The sequence below is a fragment of the Caretta caretta genome, chromosome 1, assembly GCF_965140235.1.
Source record: "Caretta caretta isolate rCarCar2 chromosome 1, rCarCar1.hap1, whole genome shotgun sequence".
Taxonomy (NCBI): Eukaryota; Metazoa; Chordata; order Testudines; family Cheloniidae; genus Caretta; species Caretta caretta.
The window spans coordinates 346,044,938-346,064,333 of NC_134206.1; the positions used below are offsets into that span (position 1 = coordinate 346,044,938).

Consider the following 19,396-nt stretch of genomic DNA (forward strand, 5'->3'; position numbering starts at 1 on the left):
TCTTGGGTTATCTCCCAGGTCTTGGCTTTGCCAGCCCCTGACTGAGCTTTTTAACTGCATCCATGAAAATGCTGGCGGACTCATTACGTCCTATTCAAAAGCCCTGGAATGAAAGCAGAGAATGACATCACTAGTGTGTCCATAATATGCTCTACAGCTGTGAATTAATTGAGCCCCACGTTATGGCTGGCACGAATGATCATCTCCATTTTACAGCAGGAGAAACTCTGGCATAGGGAGGTGAAGTGACCAAGGTCACACAGTGAGTTTGTGGCAGAGTCAAAAACGGAACCCAGGCATCCTAACCACCAGTTCTCTGCTCTAACTCAGAAATACTCTCTCCTTACGTACCCAAGTATTATATCACCAGCAACCTCAACAGATTTCTCACCATTGAAATAATAGCAAAAAAAATCTACCCTACAAGGGAAAATAAATTGACCAGGGTCAATCAAAAACATTGCTCATCCACATTTGCAGACAGCAGCCTTGTCTGTTTGCATGCCCAGGGTGTAATGTCATTTGCAGATTCATTTCTTTCAACCAATAGGACTGTAAAATGCAAATGATTTTGCTGACTCATTCTGTATCGACAGTATTCAGAGTATGGAGAAGAGGAGGATAAAGGAGTGGTATGGAGGGAGGAGGATGAGCTACCTCTCAGGCCACAATTTCACCACGATCTTCATTTTTCATAGGAATAATACTAAAAATAACACTAATTTATGCAGACGGCAGCGTAATCTTTAGGCACCAAAGCCCGAAGGTCCATTCACCCTATGGTCAATGCCCTGCACTTTCATTCTTTTCCTAGGTGGCAGATTTTAACCCTTTCCATGCTATTGCTGCAGCCAGTGCTAAGCCAAGCAGAGCACTCTCCCCCTGGCAGGAGCGTTTAGAGGCATGGAGGTGTCATGCCGCCTACATGTAGCCACACTGCACAAGTACTTTGGCACCACACAGCTGGTCCCAGGCAAAGCAGAGAAGTGGGCTTCTACTGAAGGGATTCCCTATAACAGGGGATGCCAGCTGTCGGAGCACTATGCTTTTAAGAGATCCTTAATGAGCTACAAGGGTCTCCAAGTTTGTTTATGTTAACACTCCCACCCAGGACTGAGGCATTGCCTTCTGGAGGGGGTCACCAAGTTCCTAGTGACTACCATAATGGGATCAAATTCCAAAGGATCCTGGAATTCTCAGTGGTTCCCATTCTCTCGGGGTTTCCCATTAATGCCTTACTTACCATCACTTTGTGCCGTCCAATGAGGTTCGGGGACTCGCACAGCAGCTGCACGTCCGACACGGTCACCACACATGGCTTCTCTCCTATCAGCACGGTGTAATTCAGCTTGGCGTTCCCTCCAGTCACCGGCGGGATTAGGTTCTTCCCCTGGACCGAGAGGAGCAAACCCACAAAATCTCAGCAGGGTGTAACGTGCCATTGGGTTGTCCCTGTGATGTGAGTGCCATCACTAGACATGCCCTCCTTGGCTCATCATTTACGGCCTTCCCCAATGAGAGTAAATCCTGACCCACCCCTGGAAGATCAGGATAGATTGGTACAGGGCTCCCCTGCACCTTGTCTCTCTGGAATTACAGGCCTACATTTGCAAAAATAGGTGTCTACTCTGTGCCTGCACAAGCAGCTAACTGGACCCACAAAACACACGTACACCTGCAAAATGGTTGCCTGTTTTGAATGTGCAAGTGTGTCTTTTGTGTGCACAATTATCTGTTTGCACACACATCATATACAGGAGCCCGTATTGGAAAATGTAGGCCATAAAGTGCTCTTGCTTGCTGTCTGGCTCACAGATTGTCTCAACCCACAAAGGGGCTATTCTCGGATTTGCACAAATGGCGAGTGAGCAAGCTTTATCATTCCAAACGTGTTGCGTCTGGCTGCCATAATAACCATATTGTCAAGTACTGCAGCACCAACAGAGACATGGGGCCGGCTTCTCAGCTGGCGTAAACCAGTGTAGCTCCAGGAAAATCAACAGAGCTATGCTGCATTACACCAGCTGAGGGTCTACTCCATGGACATCCATTAGGGTGAACTGTCAAGAAGTGAAAAGGTTAGTTGTTCGAAACTCCGTCCCCTGCGGGTAGGGTGTTATGGAACATCACAAACGTTCTCTCTCCGTGTTTCCCTTTTCAGTGCAGTTTCTGCCACTGCAAAATCCAATCCGCACACCAGGCTCCGGCAGCACAAGACAACATCTGCTGCGGTTTGGGGTAAAGTTAAGAATGCTGTGCTGCTATTGGTGGGATGTTGGCAGGAGCAGTGCTGCGATTGGTGGGATGCTGGTGGAGTCTCCGCTGTGATTGGAGGGATGTTGGCAGGAGCTCTGGTAGGACTGGTGATGCTGGGACTGGTGAGATGCTGGTGGGGGCTCTGTTGGGACTGGTGGGATGTTGGCAGGAGCTGTGATTGGCCAGATGTGTTCCTGGAGGGCATCAACATTCTCTGATGCTGCTCCCTTACCCCCATCTCCTCACCTTTAGGATGATGGGAGTTCCTGGCTTCAGTTCCAGGATCCCCGAGGGGTTGAAAGCCTCAAAGACTGGGTTTGGGTAGTAGGTGAAGTTGGTTTTGTTGAGGATCAGCAGGGACTGAACATTATCCAGGATGAAACCAAACTCTTCTGGGCGCTCGGTTAGCTCGGACTGGTGATTTGGGTCCACGGCCAGTGCTGGAGCCTGGCAGGTCATCTCCGTGGCGTTCTGTACCTCGCAGATCTAGAGGGCGTGAGCCAACGGAGAGCTTTATCAGAGCAGCCCCGCTCGCAACAGACACTTTACAAGAGACTGAATCCCCTCCAATAAAACAATATCCCACCCACAGCTGGGGAGAGGAAGGTAGCTACTGGGCTGATGTGAGGGACCAGCTGGGGCACCACAGTCACTCCACAACTACATTCAGCACCTTGACAGCACGCTCAGCTGGGGCCACGGCTGGAAGGAGCATGGGAAGCCCATTGCTCCTGCATGTGAGCCCTCAGTTGCTCCAGCTCCGGGCTGAAGCACACAGTGGGGGCCAGTGTAAGGGCACCTTGCCCCTCTCCCATGGGGGGCTTTGAACTCAAAGGATGCCAGTGTCAACACTTTTCTCCCGGAATGGAAAGTTCTGCCTTTTATTGCAGACAGGTCCAACCTGAGCTCCAGATCCCCTTCTCCCTGGTAACTATCCAAAAGCTGCACCTGCAGAAGGATCTCTGTTTTGTCAGCAGCCACAATCCCTATAATGGGCTTGTCATAAAAATAAAGGGAAGGGTAACCACCTGTCTGTATACAGTGCTATAAAATCCCTCCTGGCCAGAGGCAAAACCCTTTCACCTGTAAAGGGTTAAGAAGCTAAGATAACCTCACTGGCACCTGACCAAAATGACCAATGAGGAGACAAGATACTTTCAAATCAGGGAGGGAGGGGACAAAGGGTCTGTCTGTCTGTGTGATGCTTTTGCCGGAAACAGGTCAGGAATGCAGTCTCAGAAACTCTGTTAAATTAGTCAGTTATCTAGCTAGAAATGCGTTAGATTTCCTTTTGTTAATGGCTGGTAAAATACGCTGTGCTGAATGGAATGTATATTCCTGTTTTTGTGTCTTTTTGTAACTTAAGGTTTTGCCTAGAGGGATTCTCTATGTTTTGAATCTGATTACCCTGTAAGGTATTTACCATCCTGATTTTACAGAGGTGATTCTTTTACCTTTTCTTTAATTAAAATTCTTCTTTTAAGAACCTGATTGCTTTTTCATTGTTCTTAAGATCCAAGGGTTTGGGTCTGTGTTCACCTGTACAAAGGGGGTGTAGGGCTTGGGGGGATATTTTGGGGAAAGACGTCTCTAAGTGGTCTCTTTCCTTGTTCTTTTTTTAACGTGCTTGGTGGTGGCAGCATAGGGTTCAAGGACAAGGCAAAGTTTGTACCTTGGGGAAGTTTTTAACCCAAGCTGGTAAGAAAAAGCTTAGGGGGGTCTTTCATGCAGGTCCCCACATCTGTGCCCTAGAGTTCAAAGTGGAGAAGGAACCTTGACATGGTGGCAGAGCAGTGGGATCATTTTGAGATTATTTTGAGATCATTTGAACCAGAAGCACAGCAGGATTTTAAAGGTTTGTAAAAGAGGACTGCAGCTGTAAATTCTGTGTCTCTGCCTGGGGGACAGAGCAGCAGGCATAACAAAGGGATTCTTCTTTTTTGAGCTGGAGTTTTCTCTACCTAAATGCAGGGTAGTTAACCTCCTGCACGGAAATTCACAAGTTTTTCACAGACCTGAAGAAGTGGTTTTTTTTTTAGCTAAGAGCAGCCAGAGGGTTTTCTGTCTATTTGCCTGGAGACAGAGCTGTTAGGGTTTTTTTTAAGGATTTTTCTGTAGGCTGAGAATAGCTATCAGAGAACATAGGTATCACATTACAGCACAGCACTGTATACAGACAGGTGGTTACCCTTCCCTTTATTTTTATGACAGGGCTGGTCGACTGAACCTGCCTTTTTCCCCCCGCAAAGTTTGGGGTATCCAAACTTTGGCTCTAGAGGGTGGCCTGGCGTTTAAGGCACTGCACTGGGACCAGGAGATCTGGGCATTCAGAATAGACACTCTTATTCCAGAACAAGAGTGTCCACACCTGGTGTTAATCAGGAAGAGTTATTCTGGAATAACTCTCCATGTAGAAAGAACAGGAGTACTTGTGGCACTTTAGAGACTAACAAATTTATTTGAGCATAAGCTTTTGTGAGCTACAGCTCACTTCATTGGATGCAAAAATGTAGCTCACGAAAGCTTATGCTCAAATAAATTTGTTAGTCTCTAAAGTGCCACAAGTACCCCTGTTCTTTTTGCGAATACAGACTAATATGGCTGCTACTCTGAAATCTCCATGTAGACAAGCCCTAAGTCTCTCTGTGCTTCAGATCCCCACCTGTAAAATGGGTGTTTTATTACTTTGTCTGTCCTGCCTATTTGGACTGTTAGCTCTCCAGGGCAGGGACTGTCTTTCACCAAGCATATGTGCGGCGCCCAGCAAAGAGGACCGGATCTCAGCTGAGGCCTCTCAAAGTTACTTTAGTACAAATAATCATGAACCCAAGCCTGGCTTTATGATTTTTTTTTTCAAACGTCCCTTTTGCTGTTTGCTATGATCCGCCCCTGCTCAAAGAGCATTCACTGTTACATCTACTTTAATACAAGGACTGGAGATGATTTTGCCCAGATCAATTCAGATAAGAAAAGTGATTTGGACCCAATTCCATGCAGATGATGCAGCCGTCCAGATGAGCTGCACTGGGACAGCTCTGCTGTGTCACTGAAAGGCCCAAGATCAGCCTGTGCACAGGAGGTCAGGCTATGATCGGGTACCAAGAGCTCTCATCCGCCGAGCCAACCAGCAGTTTGCAAGTTTAAATCCCTCTCCAGGGTCATCAGCTCACGACAGCTGTGCAGTCTACACGGGGCCTGATTCTGATCTAAGCTTGGTGTAACTCCAGTGGCAATCTGCTGGTTTTACACCGGAGTAAGTGGAATTAGAACATGGCCTGTTGGCTGATGAGGGCACTTATAGATTGAGCTAGTCACTAGGTGGCCCAGCATCACGTTGCTCCCTGCTCCCTGGCAGGGGGCTGAAGAGTGCTTGCTGAAGGAGATGAAGCATTGCAGACAGCTAGCTCTGAATGCTGGAGAATCTATCTGCCAAATGACACTTGGTAAATGCAACAGGATAGAAAAATACCGAGCTTGACCCAGGATTGCCCCCAGAGGTTATTGTAAGTGGTGGGAGGTCATGGGAGATGGAATCAGGTTCCAAACCTACTCCATGTCTCGGGTCCAGCCGAGAATGTACCTCACACACCCTCTGTAGGGGCCAAATGCTGGGGGGCCATTGGCCCCTGGAATACTCATTGAGCCAATGGAGCTGCAGGGGCTCAGCCTCCCTCTGGGTTCGGCCCTACCCAGAGATTCGCCTCTGCTCAGGAGTCCCCACGGCAGGGCAAGGAGACTGACAGGGGCAGGGTTTAATCAGGGCTTGTTGCTGTGAGGAGGCAGAGATCGAAGGAGCCAGGGGGCAGGGAGGGAGAAATGAGCTTCCTTCTCTTAAAACCACGTCTCATCCAAAGAAAACCACACATCCGGATATTGGAACATCAAGCAAATAAAAAACCCAAACAAACCCATAACAAATAAAACCTGGAGACAGCTCTGGGTGATTCTGGAGCAAAATGAAAAGGGTGCAAACTACAAAGGGTCATTGTAACTGGCTCTGAGGTTATCTTCAGCTGCTCCCTATCTTCATAGTGCCTCCTGCCTTACCTTGCTATACCCAGAGATGGCTTTTTAGGGAAGGTCTCTGCTGCAGGGGACACCAGCTGATACTGGCCCAGGCTTTTCTCAGAGAGTTTGGCGTTGATTCCTTCTTACTACTTGGTCCCTCTCCCCGTGATTTGCTCACTTTTACCTTTGCACGGACACACACCATCCACAGCCTAACAGGCACTAGTGCCCTCATTTTCAAAGATGCTGGGCTCCTCCCGCTTCCATGCGATCCCTGGGGTTTGTGGGTTCCCGGCACTTCTGAAAATCAGGCCAGATGACCCTCATTTTCAGAGAGTTTGAGCATTTACAGTTCCCACTGACTTCAGTTGTACTGCGTTCGTGGCTTCTGAAACCCCAGGTGCTACTGAACAAATTCTCCTCTCACTTACGGGTGTAACACCACTGGCTGGTGGAGCTGCTCCCAATTTACACCAGAGTAAGTGACAGCAGAACCAGGCCATTAAGTCCTGGTGGGTCTCCTGGCTGCGGAGGGCTGGCTATGCTGCTCCTGAATTGGCCAGAGGGGGAATAGGGTGTTGCTAGAGTGACAACAGGGTGTTCCCAGTCCCTGCTGCCCCAGTGTGCTTAACTTATCTTCCACCCCCTGGCATGGCAGCGAGGTGACCCACATCATTAATATCGGAATGCAGTGTGGGGCCTTGTGTGCAGTAGGAATCGGTGACAATTCCTAGATGATGAGTGTCCATATAACAGAAACTATCCCTGCCACTAACTGTTGCAGCAGAGCCTGAGAACCACCTCGATCTTGGAGAATCAATGCTCCACTCCCCGCTGCAGGTTGGATTTGAGGCCCACTGGGGGCAGGCAGGCTTGCTTGGGCTGCTGACGCTCTGCCTGTTAAACAGGAGACTCCAATCTCCAGAGCTGTCCCGTAGCCCCTTTCACCAGCCCGGCCACGTTCCTTAACACCGCTCCCCTTCCCAGCGGCAATACTCACATTGACGTGTTCCTTCCCACCATGCTTGGCCCGGATCTGAGGGTTCTGGATAAGGTCCAGGTGAGTTCCCCACACAGCTATGGGGGTGTTTCCACTACAGAACAGAAAGAAGGAACAACAAGAATTACCTGTTATCGAGGCCCAGAACTGAATGTTACCATGATGGGTGATCTGCGAATCCCTTGAACAGACAGGCAGAGAGGGGCTTCCACACCCCTGGTCTGGGAGGTGAAGCCCCGTCTATCAGGTCCAAACATTCACCCAAGCATTTCCGCTGCCACGTCACATTGCAAACCCCCGTCTGATTTGCTGTGCGTCCCATGTACTCCCCTATGAGCTGAGCTCCTGTAGCTTGGGTTCTTTCTCACTACGGGTATTAGCTGCATCTCTCCAGGGTGCATCTTGTTCTGTTGTTTCTGTGACAGGGGACTCAAACTGCTTTGAACACAGAGGACCCCGCCCTCTGGTGCTCTCCTTCTCAGACCTGTCGCCTGCTTTACATTCACTTACTAAATATTTAGTGCAAAGTGCATGAATGAGTTTATTGCACCCTCGTGGGCACAGTGATCTCTGGAGATCGATGGGAGAATCGAAGGGGATCTCTATATAGCAGCTGGGAGGTGTCATTCCCAGTGCAGAGAGGCATACCTGCACAAGCGGAGACGTTGCTGCGACACGGGCAGCGGCTCGGGCTAGTCGCCCCACTATAAACCCACCTGAACCCCTCGGAATGTAACCAGACCAGCCACCACCGGCCACCGGGGCCACACTGCTGTTTTGAGGTGCTAGCTTGAGCAGAGCTATCGTGGGTACTTCTACCCGTCTCCTGGTGGCTGTGCAGATATGCCCTAAGAGAGAGGCTCCAGCCGCAGCATTCAGTTTGAATCCATGGTTTTGGTCCATCCCATTAGAGAAAGGAGGCAATCTGCAAAATGTGTAAGGTGGTGTTCACCCTACACCAGCCCTGAAAGCTGAGGAAAGGGCCTATTAGTGTGTTTAGGCTGGAGAAGCAACCTCCGATTGGAAGAAGAAGCTCAGCTGATCAGGGCACTAACAGGCCCCAGCCTCAGGCATGCACGGAAGCACACTTCTCCCTGGTCCCACCGCCTTCTACCAAGGCTTAACTTCTGTGGCTGATATCAACCAGGTCCACCTTCCGCCTCTCTGACTGGCTTGGTCCTTCTTTCCACCCTTTCCCCTCTGTATTGCTGACAACTTCATTCAGCCCTCCCCAACTTCCCCTTCTTGTCCCCAGGCTTTAGGGCAACAGGATTTTCCCCAGCCAGAATCCCTGAGCATCCCACTTGGCAGTACCTCAGAGCACATTCACCCTGGGCCATGGGAGGGGGAACAGGTTCTCTGGTTTTAGAAGTGAATGGGGATGCCAGTAGCTCTGTACAGATCTCTCCAGCACTCCCTAGCCTGGCCCGCTGCGGTGAGAGCTCTCTGCCTGACATTAGATAGCCATCTCAATCTCTCTCTTCCTTTATTGCGTGTGCTGAGAAATGGAAGCGAAGGCACAATGGGATGTTGAGGACGCGACACTGCATTAGCTGGAGAGATGATGCCTGTCTCTACAACTCCAACTCCTTACTCTCCCCATTCCACCTCTCGCTCTGGGCTTGGCTCGGCCCTCTCGCCTGTGGCAGACAGGGGTGCTGCTGACAGCTTGTGTGTCAGATAATGCTGGGGCCTGGGATTTTTCTCAAGTGGACCCCTGACTGCTCAGGAGCCTCGATAATGTGTTCTTTACTCTTCAGAGCCAACTGATGCTAAATGTAACTCAAATCAACCCCAGACAGTCTGTTTTAATGTCGCTTTGTAAAATTCTACTCCCCCAGCATGAGTAATTTTTTTTTGGACGTGTAAGTCAAATAGGATCCGTTTGTTTTTATCATTGCCATGAAAAATGGCAGGTGAGCGGAATTTGTGCCTGGCCTGGTACGTTTTCATGATGACTTTGCAAGGCTGGTGTAATGACACTCATTCAGCCGTCAGAGTTCTTAACGCAGAAGTCAGGGACAAGTTGAAGAAAGACCCATAAGTTGCTGTGATGAAGCGTAGTGTACGATAAATCTCTCTCATCTGGCACCCTGCCCTCTAGCAGTGGCCAATACCTGCTGCTTAGAAGGTGACCTTTCCCCTGCCAAGAATGTAAAACTATACTAGAGGCAAGAAGGAAAATTCTTCCCTGACCTTGGCAGTTGATCAACTTACGGCCTCAAGTATGGAGGTCAATTAAACCATTCTTGATTTACTTCAAAGAGCTGCACATGTCACCACTGGCCATACAATGATCCAACCCTTTCTGACAGCCCTGCTTTGCTGCTTGCCTCAACAACTGCCAGTAGCGGAGAGTTCCACAGGTTAGCTCCACACTAGGAAAAGAGATGCTGAGACACAGTGCTAATGTAGGATCTTCTGTCCTGTCCCCCTTCACTGTTCTCCAAGGCTTTGACCTCAAGAAGAGGCTCAGAAGTGGAACTGAAGGCAGGACTGAGGTGCGCTGGATGCGTTGTATTAGATTTCCACACTTGCTGGCAATGTGCCTGACTCAAGGTCAAACTGAGAAGTGGATAGTGAGGCCAAGTGGTTGGAACAGCAGCGGTCAGGCCTAGCAGTCAGGCTGGGGACCAGAGCCAGGGGTCGAGCAGGAATCAAGAACAGGGCTGGAACAAGGCCGGGGCAGGAGCAGGCTGGAGCAGGAGCAGTGTGTAAGAACCTCCAAGTGGCAGGGGATACTCCTGGCAAGGTAGTGACGTTGAGCAGACTGGAATGGCTGCTCGCAGTGGGAACCCATATCCCTGGCCTTGGGAACTCCTGGTTAGACCTGAGCCTGTGGATTGGCTGAGCCCTGGCAGATAGATGTGCAAGCTCTGGCTGAGGGATAACTCATCAGATCAGCGGCGCTAACCTGGGGGGCTCAACGAGCACGCCTCAGGTTCAGAGGTGACTCATTACACTCAAGCCATTGCTGTTCATCTCCACCGAATGAACATTGGTGATTCCCTCCTACCTAGCCACTTAAAACAGCAAGGGGCGGAGGGACTAACTGGACAGCAAGAGATGCATACTCCCATCTGTCCGTGCTACCCAGCTGGCAGCTGAAAAGGCAATCAGTCCACAGGTTTTCATTTCTTTCAATAGCAATGGAGCACTGGACGGTCCAGGGGAACAGGCACTGGGACAAGGAGTCTCTCCGCTCTGCTATTCCAGTGCAGAGCCTCCACACAGCTCAGCCAGCGCACCTCAAGCTTCATCTGCAACAGCTTCTGCTAGTCCAGAGGTTACCTACCCATGACCGCCAATCAGCTTGGACTGTACAGTGGTTCTGTGACGAGAACCAATGTCCTAGGGGCACCAGGATCAGCCCCACCAAACTCACTCTAGCTCAGCTCTGCATCACCACTTCCAATCCAGCTCTGGCTGGGCGCAACCAACAATGGGATCCGTGCTTGGGGGTGCATATGAATGGAAGAAGGGGACTCAATCCAGGCCCTGGTGGTCCGGGTGTGCCACCATCACAAAACCCCAGAGGTGATACCCTGGTTGGCACCCGCAGCAGTACCTGCCAGATGCTGTTCCTGGCTCTCCATTAAGCGCAGAGAGTCCCATTTCACTTCACAACTCAGCTCATACTAACTAGCCCTCTTGTTGGCAGTTTCAGCAGAGAAACCCAGGAGCAAACAGGCCCTGGAGAGCAAACTCCCCTTTCACTTGTGGCCAGGCCATCGGCAGGGTGGAGGAAGCTGCCTGCGCTGTCACTTTCCTGTGAATAATGGAGGGATTCAGTGACCAGCACTGTCAATCCAGCGCCTTTCACCAGCACTAAACTCGCTTTCACTGAGGACGGGAGTAAAGCGCTTTCTCATTTCAGCGATAACCTGAACTCTGTGACTAACAACCCCCCAGAACGGAAAATCCAGACACTAAAGCCGCAAGCCCAATGTGGAAAGATTCAATCTGGTGAAATTGGTAAATTCCCCCACCGTAATTGAAGTCATTAATTGATTTGTGAAAACATCTTCTGGATGGGAGCTGAACCGGGGTATTTACGAGATGTGACCTAATCCCCGGATACTCCAATCACTCCAGGTTGACAGGGGAGCTGAGAGCTGTGATGGATGGATGAGAGGAGACTCATATTTCTTATATGGTATCATTTAAAGCAAATGCTAGAGCATTTAATGACCAATTTCTCTCTTCACTGGGCCAGTCTCGCAGGCTTGTGACAGTATTTATCTAAGGCTTTGCTTCCTTCCATACTCAGGGCCAAATTCTCCTCTCAGCTACTCTTCTCAGTGCAACCTCTCTGGAGCAAATGGGGTTGCATCAGTGGAACTAAGGGAAAAATCTGGGCTTGGCATAGGTCAGGCCATTAGAATGTGGACCTTGTTGGACAGGGGCCATGTTTTACTTTGTCTCTGTGCCTCACAATGGGGTTCTGGGGCTGCTGGGTGCTACGGAAAAACAAATATTAAAACAGTGACAACAGGGTATGGAGCAACTCGGAACTGAGTGACCAGTGTGGTGTGTACCTCTCTGTCCTGGAGGAAATTAGTGAGGGTTCCAATGGGTGTGAGGTTTGGTTAGGATGAGGGATCAGTAATAGGGAGGCATTTCCACGCTATCTGAACCTTCTGGATCTGCAGACATGGGGTGGAGATCTAACGAGAGATCCCGCCAGGCCATAAATAGCCTTCCCATGGAACTCCGGCACTTTCAATTTAGAAAGCAACTGGAGCAAGTGCAGGAAAGCAGTGGAAATTAAAGGGCTTGTCTCTGATGGGGTAACATGCACTAGGAGGGTGTGATTTCTAAAGTGCACCAATCTGCACTAATTGGCCTGTGTAGACACTGTTGGTGTGCACTGAAGATTCCCTAGTGTGATTTAACGGAGCACAGTTTCAAACAACGCAATGTTAAGCACGCGAGGGCACCTTTAGTGCTCACTGGCAGGGTCTGAATGGACCAATTAATGTGCAACACATTTGTGCACTTGAGAAATCACACCCCTGTAGAGCACATTACCCTACGGTGTAGAAAAGCCCCAAAAGGAAATAATGTGACCCAAACTTGCTCAAACCTCATTCAGAAAGGAGCAGTTCAAGTTCTGGAGGGTTTTTATTTTGTCTGAATGGGTTCAGCCAAACCCAGCCAGGATCATGAAATTCTCCACTGAGATCCTCTGGGAGATACATCAGCATGGGTCTAGCCAGCCACAGGGGAAAGTGGAAGAGTCTGCAACAGAAGAGAATCCAGTCCTTTTCCCCTACCACTTATGGGGAAAATCCTGGAGCTGGGAGACAATCCTGGAGTTGGGAGGCAAATTCCTGGATTTGGGGGTGGCAGGGGGGTTGGCATAGAAGTGGAGGGTGAAACTCTCCAGTCCTCAGTACTTGGGCAAAAATCTCTAACCTCAGACACGAGACCCCCTTGTAATTAAAACAATTGCCTTGGAACTCCCAAGACATGCATTCGGCAAAGGCTCATGTGTGGATTTTGCTTCATTAAGCAGGGAAGTTGTCCCCTGCTAGAGGAGTTGCAGAGTCAGGGACAGAGGAAATGGTGGCTGTCTTCGTACCTGATGATGCTCCACTCTGGCTCAATCCTCAGGATGGTAGGGTCCTCCATGTACTCAAACTGCAACTCCTGATGTATTTTGGCTTTGTCCACCCTCACGGACACCTTCACCTTATCAAAGCCGTCGTCCGAGGCTGTGGTGTTACAGACAATGTGCTTCGTGGACCTCCTGTGAGCGGAATGAAGCAAAAATCAACCAGGCATAAACAGTGTGAGCAGGACAATGTCACCATTAAAGGGCTCTGCCACCAACCCTGCTGTCCAGTCCCCATTCCGTGCTTTGTAACCAACCCATCCCTAACCTGGGGAACTCCCTGCTGTGGACTTTGTGGGAACAGAATAACACATGTACCTGAATGAAAATTAGCATCTACATTCATACTAGCTAGGATCACACTGCAAGGGCTCTCAGTGCTCAAGCCTCAGGGCATAAACAGAACCCTAGCTGGGGTCCAAGAGACCTTTCCGTCCAGGGACAGCCCTGCATGATTAAGAGCCTGATGAGTGTTTGATTTCTTCCTTCAAAGCATCAGCAGTGACCACTGTCATAAGAAAGGCCACGGGTTGGTTCTGCATCAGCTTTCTCATCTGTAATATGGGATGATACCACCCACTTCACAGGGGGACCGTTGGGCTCAGCTAACTAATGTTCACAGTGCATTTTGGGATCTGGGGACAGAAGGTGAAAATGCACTGAGAGGTATTTTATTGTAATTAGAGAGGAGCCGGAACCAAAACCCTAGTTTGTGGCAAGGTTCAAACCCCGATTCAGGTCTGAATTTTGCAGCTGGCCTCTCCCTCTGTAATGGGTGGAGCAAAGATCCGAGGTCCTACTGCTTTTGATTTTCAGGAATTAGTGATCTGTGTCTCAGTCTCATCTCTAATTACAACCATAGGAGGATCAAACTGAGCTCATTGTTACCTGCATGCTTCACCTCTGCTCCCTTTCTATCCTCCAGCCTCCCCTCAGCCGTCCTCAGACAGTGTCTGTCTATAGGCTCCACTGCTCCTTGAACACTAACTGTTCACTCTTCTTCAAGCAGCGCTGATGCACATGTGAACTCCTAAATCACGGGCTGTTACCACGTGACCATAAATTACAGACGTCAGGTCACCAGACGCCCATGAATGACTCATAGGGTTTGACTCATAGTGACAGCCCAGGAGACTGAAGCCTTGTAACCCCAGAAGAGATGCAGCATGGGCCATGGTAGCTGTGCAATTTCCCCCTCCATCACCTTGCCAATGTGCCTCAACCCTGCAATGGGAAGGCCTCCTTTGAGATGGGAGAGGCCTTCAGTCTCAAGCCCCGCTTAGTGTTTGGCCTCTCTGGGAACCACTGGTTGCTAATTGCTACATTAGTGTTGATCACGGTGATGGTAGGTTTTGTGTTGTAGATGCCACTAAGACCTGAACTTGGACTCCTTTTCAGGTGGATTAATGAACATCCAGTAGAGGACACTGACTCTCGGTCACCACCTTCCTGGAGTGGAATCGAACTGCTGATCTAGAGCTGAAAAGTTCTGTGCCCTGGTCTCCAGCTGAGCCATCCATTTCACCGTCTTGTAAGATTATTTTTAGAGATGAGAGAGTTGTTTTAATACTTAGAATCAACTGTTTTTTTTCCCCTGTTAAGGCAGGGATGTGGGATGGAATCTTTTGCACTGTACTCCCGCACTGACTGGCAAAGCACGGGTCCCGCGGAGAACGGTCATGAAATATAACCAGGGACCATGGAAAATGTACATCAAATACTAATCAAAACAGTGAAATGAATCCTGTCTTCCCACCCAGGGACATGCACAGTAAGGATCCTCTAATGGACTGCAGAACAGAACTGACATACAACAAGAAATGTGCTTGTGTGTATATAAGAGAGAAATTATAATGGGCCAGCCTACTGTGATGTATATCTGTTTCACACCATTACTAACACGGTCCTCAGGGTGCTTAGGGAAGGGCTAGCCAGTCTTTGGTTTCGTGCTCCCTCCCTTTTGAGCTACGCTTTTCATGGATATTTTTACTTTTCATGTAAACTGTGCCTGAACAATTTGGGTACTTTGAGATGCCAGGGGGAGGGAGTGACAGTACTGCCCTGTCCAGCAGACACAGTCTCTCCACTTCCCCTAACAGCTCTGCCAATGCAGCTCAGACCTGACCAGCAACACTCCCTGCTATTCCAGTCAGAAGACTCCAAATGTCTCAGCCGTGTACCTCAACCCTCTGCAATACCCGCTGCTAGTCCACTTGTCACCTATTCATGAGCTATGACCCCACCCCAATCATCTCAGCTTGTATGGTGATTAGGTGACGAGAACTAATATCCTATAGGGACCGGGATGAGACCCAGTGAGCTCCCTTTCATTTCGGGAAGGTGCCGGAGCACTGTAACCACATTCTACATGCTCAGCCCAGCACCAAGGACGGTGGACAGACAGAGGGGGCTATTTCATAGCCTGGTGCCAGAACATTCCCATCAGAAAACTGCGCCAGCCACATCTCTCCGTTCACGGCTCCCTGCCCCTGGCACGTACTGCAGGGAAGGATTACGTGCGCACCTGTAAAAGAGACAGGGCTGCCGCCCAAATGTCACCACAACGTTGCTGCCAGCATTCAGGTTGGTGCCTGTAATGGTCACCTGTGTGCCCCCCGACACTGGACCCCTCTTTGGCTTCAGGTCAGAGAGAGTCAGAGTCTGTGGAGAGAAAGGGTCACATTGAGAATGTATTGGGGGTATGTTTGCCGGTCGGTACCAGTAGGAATGGGGTGTCTTTAGTATTTGCCTTATTCTATTGGGCTGGTAAGCAACAGAGGCTATGAGCCTTGGCGATCATGATCCTATTGGTTTATCTTGTCTTGTCTCTTATCTTTTTCTCCCTGAAACTGGGTCAAATGTTCCAGCTGCTCATAAAGGTTCAATGATTTCAAAAGGGAGTTGCAGGCATGGAGTGACCACAGCAAAGGACCCCAGATCTCCCTTGCCCTTCAGAGAAAGCTCAGAAGTAACTTTGCTATGATACAGCCATGCCTCAGGAAGCCAAGCCATTCAGATCCTGCACTGACTGAATGGATCTGAAGTGGCACTGCACGTGTGTTATACCGACCGCTTGAAGAATTCCGACAGAGTTTAACAGAGACAAAAACAATAGAGAAATTACTCTACAACCCTGTTTATGTTAATAGCAAATGAGCTCCTTTCTATAGGTTTTCAAAGCCAATGTATAGACTGTGACAGAGGATAACCCTGCTATGGAATTCTACTCTCTAGTCAATTACATAGGACTTTCCCATAAGGGAAAAAGGAAAGGGGGGGTGGCCTTGGGCACAGGGGCTCTGAAGATCTGGGTTCAACACTTGGCTCTGTCATAGACTTGCTGTGTGATCCCTGAGTAAGTCACTGGATCTTTCTGTGCCTCAGTTACTCATGCGTTAAATGAGGGTAATAATACTACCTGTCTTATCTATTTAGATTGTAAGATCTCCGGGGCAGGAACTATCTGGGACTGGGTATATCTACAATGCCTGGCATAACAAAGCATTGATCTGTATGTGCTACCCTAACACAACTAATAAAGGAAGGTGGTACTTCCAAATCATCATTTCATTTAGTTCATGCTCACTTTCTTTTTCTTTTTTGTTTTTGAGCTGCTCTTCAAAATAGGATTTGGACTGAGAATCACCAACTCATTCCACAAAAGCCACTGAACAGCCATTGGATGTTGGCTACTTTTAATCACTAACAATCCCAGTTAAATTTGCCTCAGTGTCCTAAAGGTGACAGGCTCCATATCCCTGTCCCAATCTCCTGAGCCATCTTTCTCCTCCTCTGCTGAGTTTTATATGACACCTATCCAAATGACTTCACTAGCCTGCGTTCAATGGTCCTCAGCAAAACGGAATCCCAACCAAGATGCCCTGCTACAGCGGGTCACTGAGTTTTTGGAGGTATTATCGGAAGATTTATGACTCAGGGTATTTGCACGAAAAATCAGACTCCAGACTCTTTACCTTTTCCTTATTGGCAAAACGCAACAGAAAACGCAAGGAGGATTAGTGGAGCTGTAACAGGCTGATGTGGATGGAGATGGTGATAGAAGGGAGGTGTCCAATCTGTTTTCCACAAACAGTGTGTATCATTCCATTGGTGCTTTCGTCCTCTCTTCCCTTTATTTCCTTCTTTTGATCCCCTGCTTCCCCACCCTGCCATTGGCGCAATCTGCACCTACTGATGCTGCCAGCCAGTGTGTCCTACTCCAGAGCCTCCCTTCTCTTCCTGCTACCTCCATGCCTGACCTGGGGCCATCTTTCTCCCAACCCCTCCTGCTCCCGTGGCAGCTTCCCCCCTGGATCACTCAGCATCGCTCTGCCCTTGCAGCTGCAAGTATGTCAAATCCCTCTGAAGCCTTGCAAGGCATGTCATGATGTGTATGTAATATACCCATCTCCCTGGGACTGGGGCTAAGCAGAGCCAGGACTACGACTTGCTGATGAGGGAGTGATGAACACGGAAGAAGGAATCAGATGGGTGGGCTAGAGAGCAGCGGTTTTCCCTATCTAACACAATGGTATGGAGGTATTCAGCAAAGAAAGCCCTGCTGACATTAGACTCAGGCACGGATGGAGGAACAGGCAGCCAAGAAGGCAACAGCCAATGGAAGAAGCTGTTGCAAATGGACACAGATGATCAAAACGGAACAGTAACTGCAGGAGTAGGAAAGGTAACAAGCTAAAGGGTAATGTCTTGGAAAGAGCCCTTCTGTCTGCCTGACGGGAACTCTCTGTCTAGGCACTTCTCTGTCCCCATCACCGTAGGTAGCTTTTGAATAGCACTGGGAGAGCTAGAGGTTAGCAAAACATCCCTAGCAGAATGTGAAAACGGTGGCTGTTTACATTTCCCTACCAATGCCCGTTCCAGTGAAAAATGATGCACAGGTGCATTCAAGCCTGGACCAGCCCCTCTGAGGTGAAGCCAGCCCTCTTTGGGAATGAAGACAGCATCTCACTGAAAACACATCGAGATTGGCTGGCTTCATGTGTGCATATGCACAGACACAGAAAGGGCCGAGTAAGCCCAGCACACCCTAGCCAGGGGCCTTAGCAGGTTTCTTACCCAAGCAGTGCATGATGGAGGCAAGGGCAGACGGAGTGAGGGGGAGTTGACTGCACACAGACAGACAAAGGCACAGCGGGATTGATTTCCTTCTCACGTCAGTTTTATACCAGTGTCACTCCACTGACTTCAGTGGCATTACTCCTAATTTACACTGATGTAACCAAGAGCAGAGTCAGGCCCAGAGCCTCCTTGTTTGCCTCGCACACCTTATCGCAGGCTGATGCCCTGGGCAGGAAGTACAACAAATCCACTTGCTTGCTGCTACCCACCTTAAAACAGCAGCATAGCCTTGCCCTGTCCAGGTGGACACTCGAATACAAAGTTCACTCCAGATAAAACCCAAAGAATTTTGTTGTGGTGACAGCAGGAATCCTGCACATCCCCTTCTTCTGAGGCTCTTCATTGCAGAAATTAGGGATGGCAAAAGACCCCTGTCATGCTTGAACATATGGGCCCAGGACAATGGATAGAGGCACTCTCAGAGCTGAGATTATTAGAACTCAGGAGCTCCTGGCTCCCAGCCCTAGACTCTGACCACTTCTCTCTTGGCCAAAGAGAGTCAGACCAGTTCTTCCTGCATCGCCCCTGAGGTTCAACAGAGCCAGGTGTGCGTCTCCCCTTGTCTCAGGAGAGTCAGACCAGCTCTTCCCCCATCACCTCTCAGGCCCAGCAGAGTTAGACCATCTCCCTACACCAGGGGTGGGCAAACTTTTTGGCCTGAGGGCCACATTGGGGTTGCAAAACTGTATGGAGGGCTGGGTAGGGAAGGCTGTGCCTCCCCAAACAGCCTGCCCCCCCATCCGCCACCTCCCACTTCCCACCCCCTGACTGCCCCCCTCAGAACTCCCGACCCATCCAACCCCCCCGCTACTTGTTCCCTGACTGCCCCCACCCAGGACACCCCCACCCCATCCAACCTCCACTGCTCCCTGTCCCTGACTGCCCCAACCCCTATCCACACCCCCGCCCCCTGAGAGGTCCCCCGGGACTCCCACTTCTTTCCACCCCCCCCATTCCCTGTCCCCTCACTGCCCCCCAGAACCTCCGCCCCATCCAACCACCCCCTGACAGGCCCCCTGGGACTCCCACACCTATCCAACCGCCCCCTGCTCCCTGCCCTCTCACTGCCCCCTGGGACTTCCCGGCCTCCTTACCATGCTGCTCAGAGCAGCATGTCTGGTAGTCGCGCCGCTCGGCCGGAACCAGACACGCTACCGAGCTGCCCTGCAGGAGTGCGCAGCCCCGCAGCCCAGAGTACTGCCCATGCGGCAGTGTGGCTGCGGGGGAGGGGCTGGGGGCTAGCCTCCCCGGCGGGGAGCTCACAGGCCGAGCAGGATGGTCCCGTGGGCCGGATATGGCCTGCAGGACGTAGTTTGCCCACCTCTGCCCTACATGCTGCCCCTCAGGCCCAGGAGAGCTGGGCCAGCTCTTCCCCT

General features: G+C 50.1%; 1 protein-coding gene across 2 annotated transcripts in view; it reads right to left on the bottom strand.

Annotated features, from left to right (window-relative positions):
• The window catches only part of PLXNA4 (plexin A4), a 634,448-nt gene that overhangs the window by 87,912 nt on the left and 527,140 nt on the right, over positions 1 to 19,396 (bottom strand). For both annotated transcript variants that reach the window (XM_048836698.2, XM_075124565.1), the window contains 5 exons: positions 15,406 to 15,542; positions 12,849 to 13,016; positions 7,265 to 7,358; positions 2,503 to 2,742; positions 1,244 to 1,390 (listed from right to left, as the gene is read on the bottom strand). In XM_048836698.2, the coding sequence (XP_048692655.1) occupies positions 1,244 to 1,390; positions 2,503 to 2,742; positions 7,265 to 7,358; positions 12,849 to 13,016; positions 15,406 to 15,542 (786 nt within the window). The remainder of the gene's footprint in view (positions 1 to 1,243; positions 1,391 to 2,502; positions 2,743 to 7,264; positions 7,359 to 12,848; positions 13,017 to 15,405; positions 15,543 to 19,396) is intronic.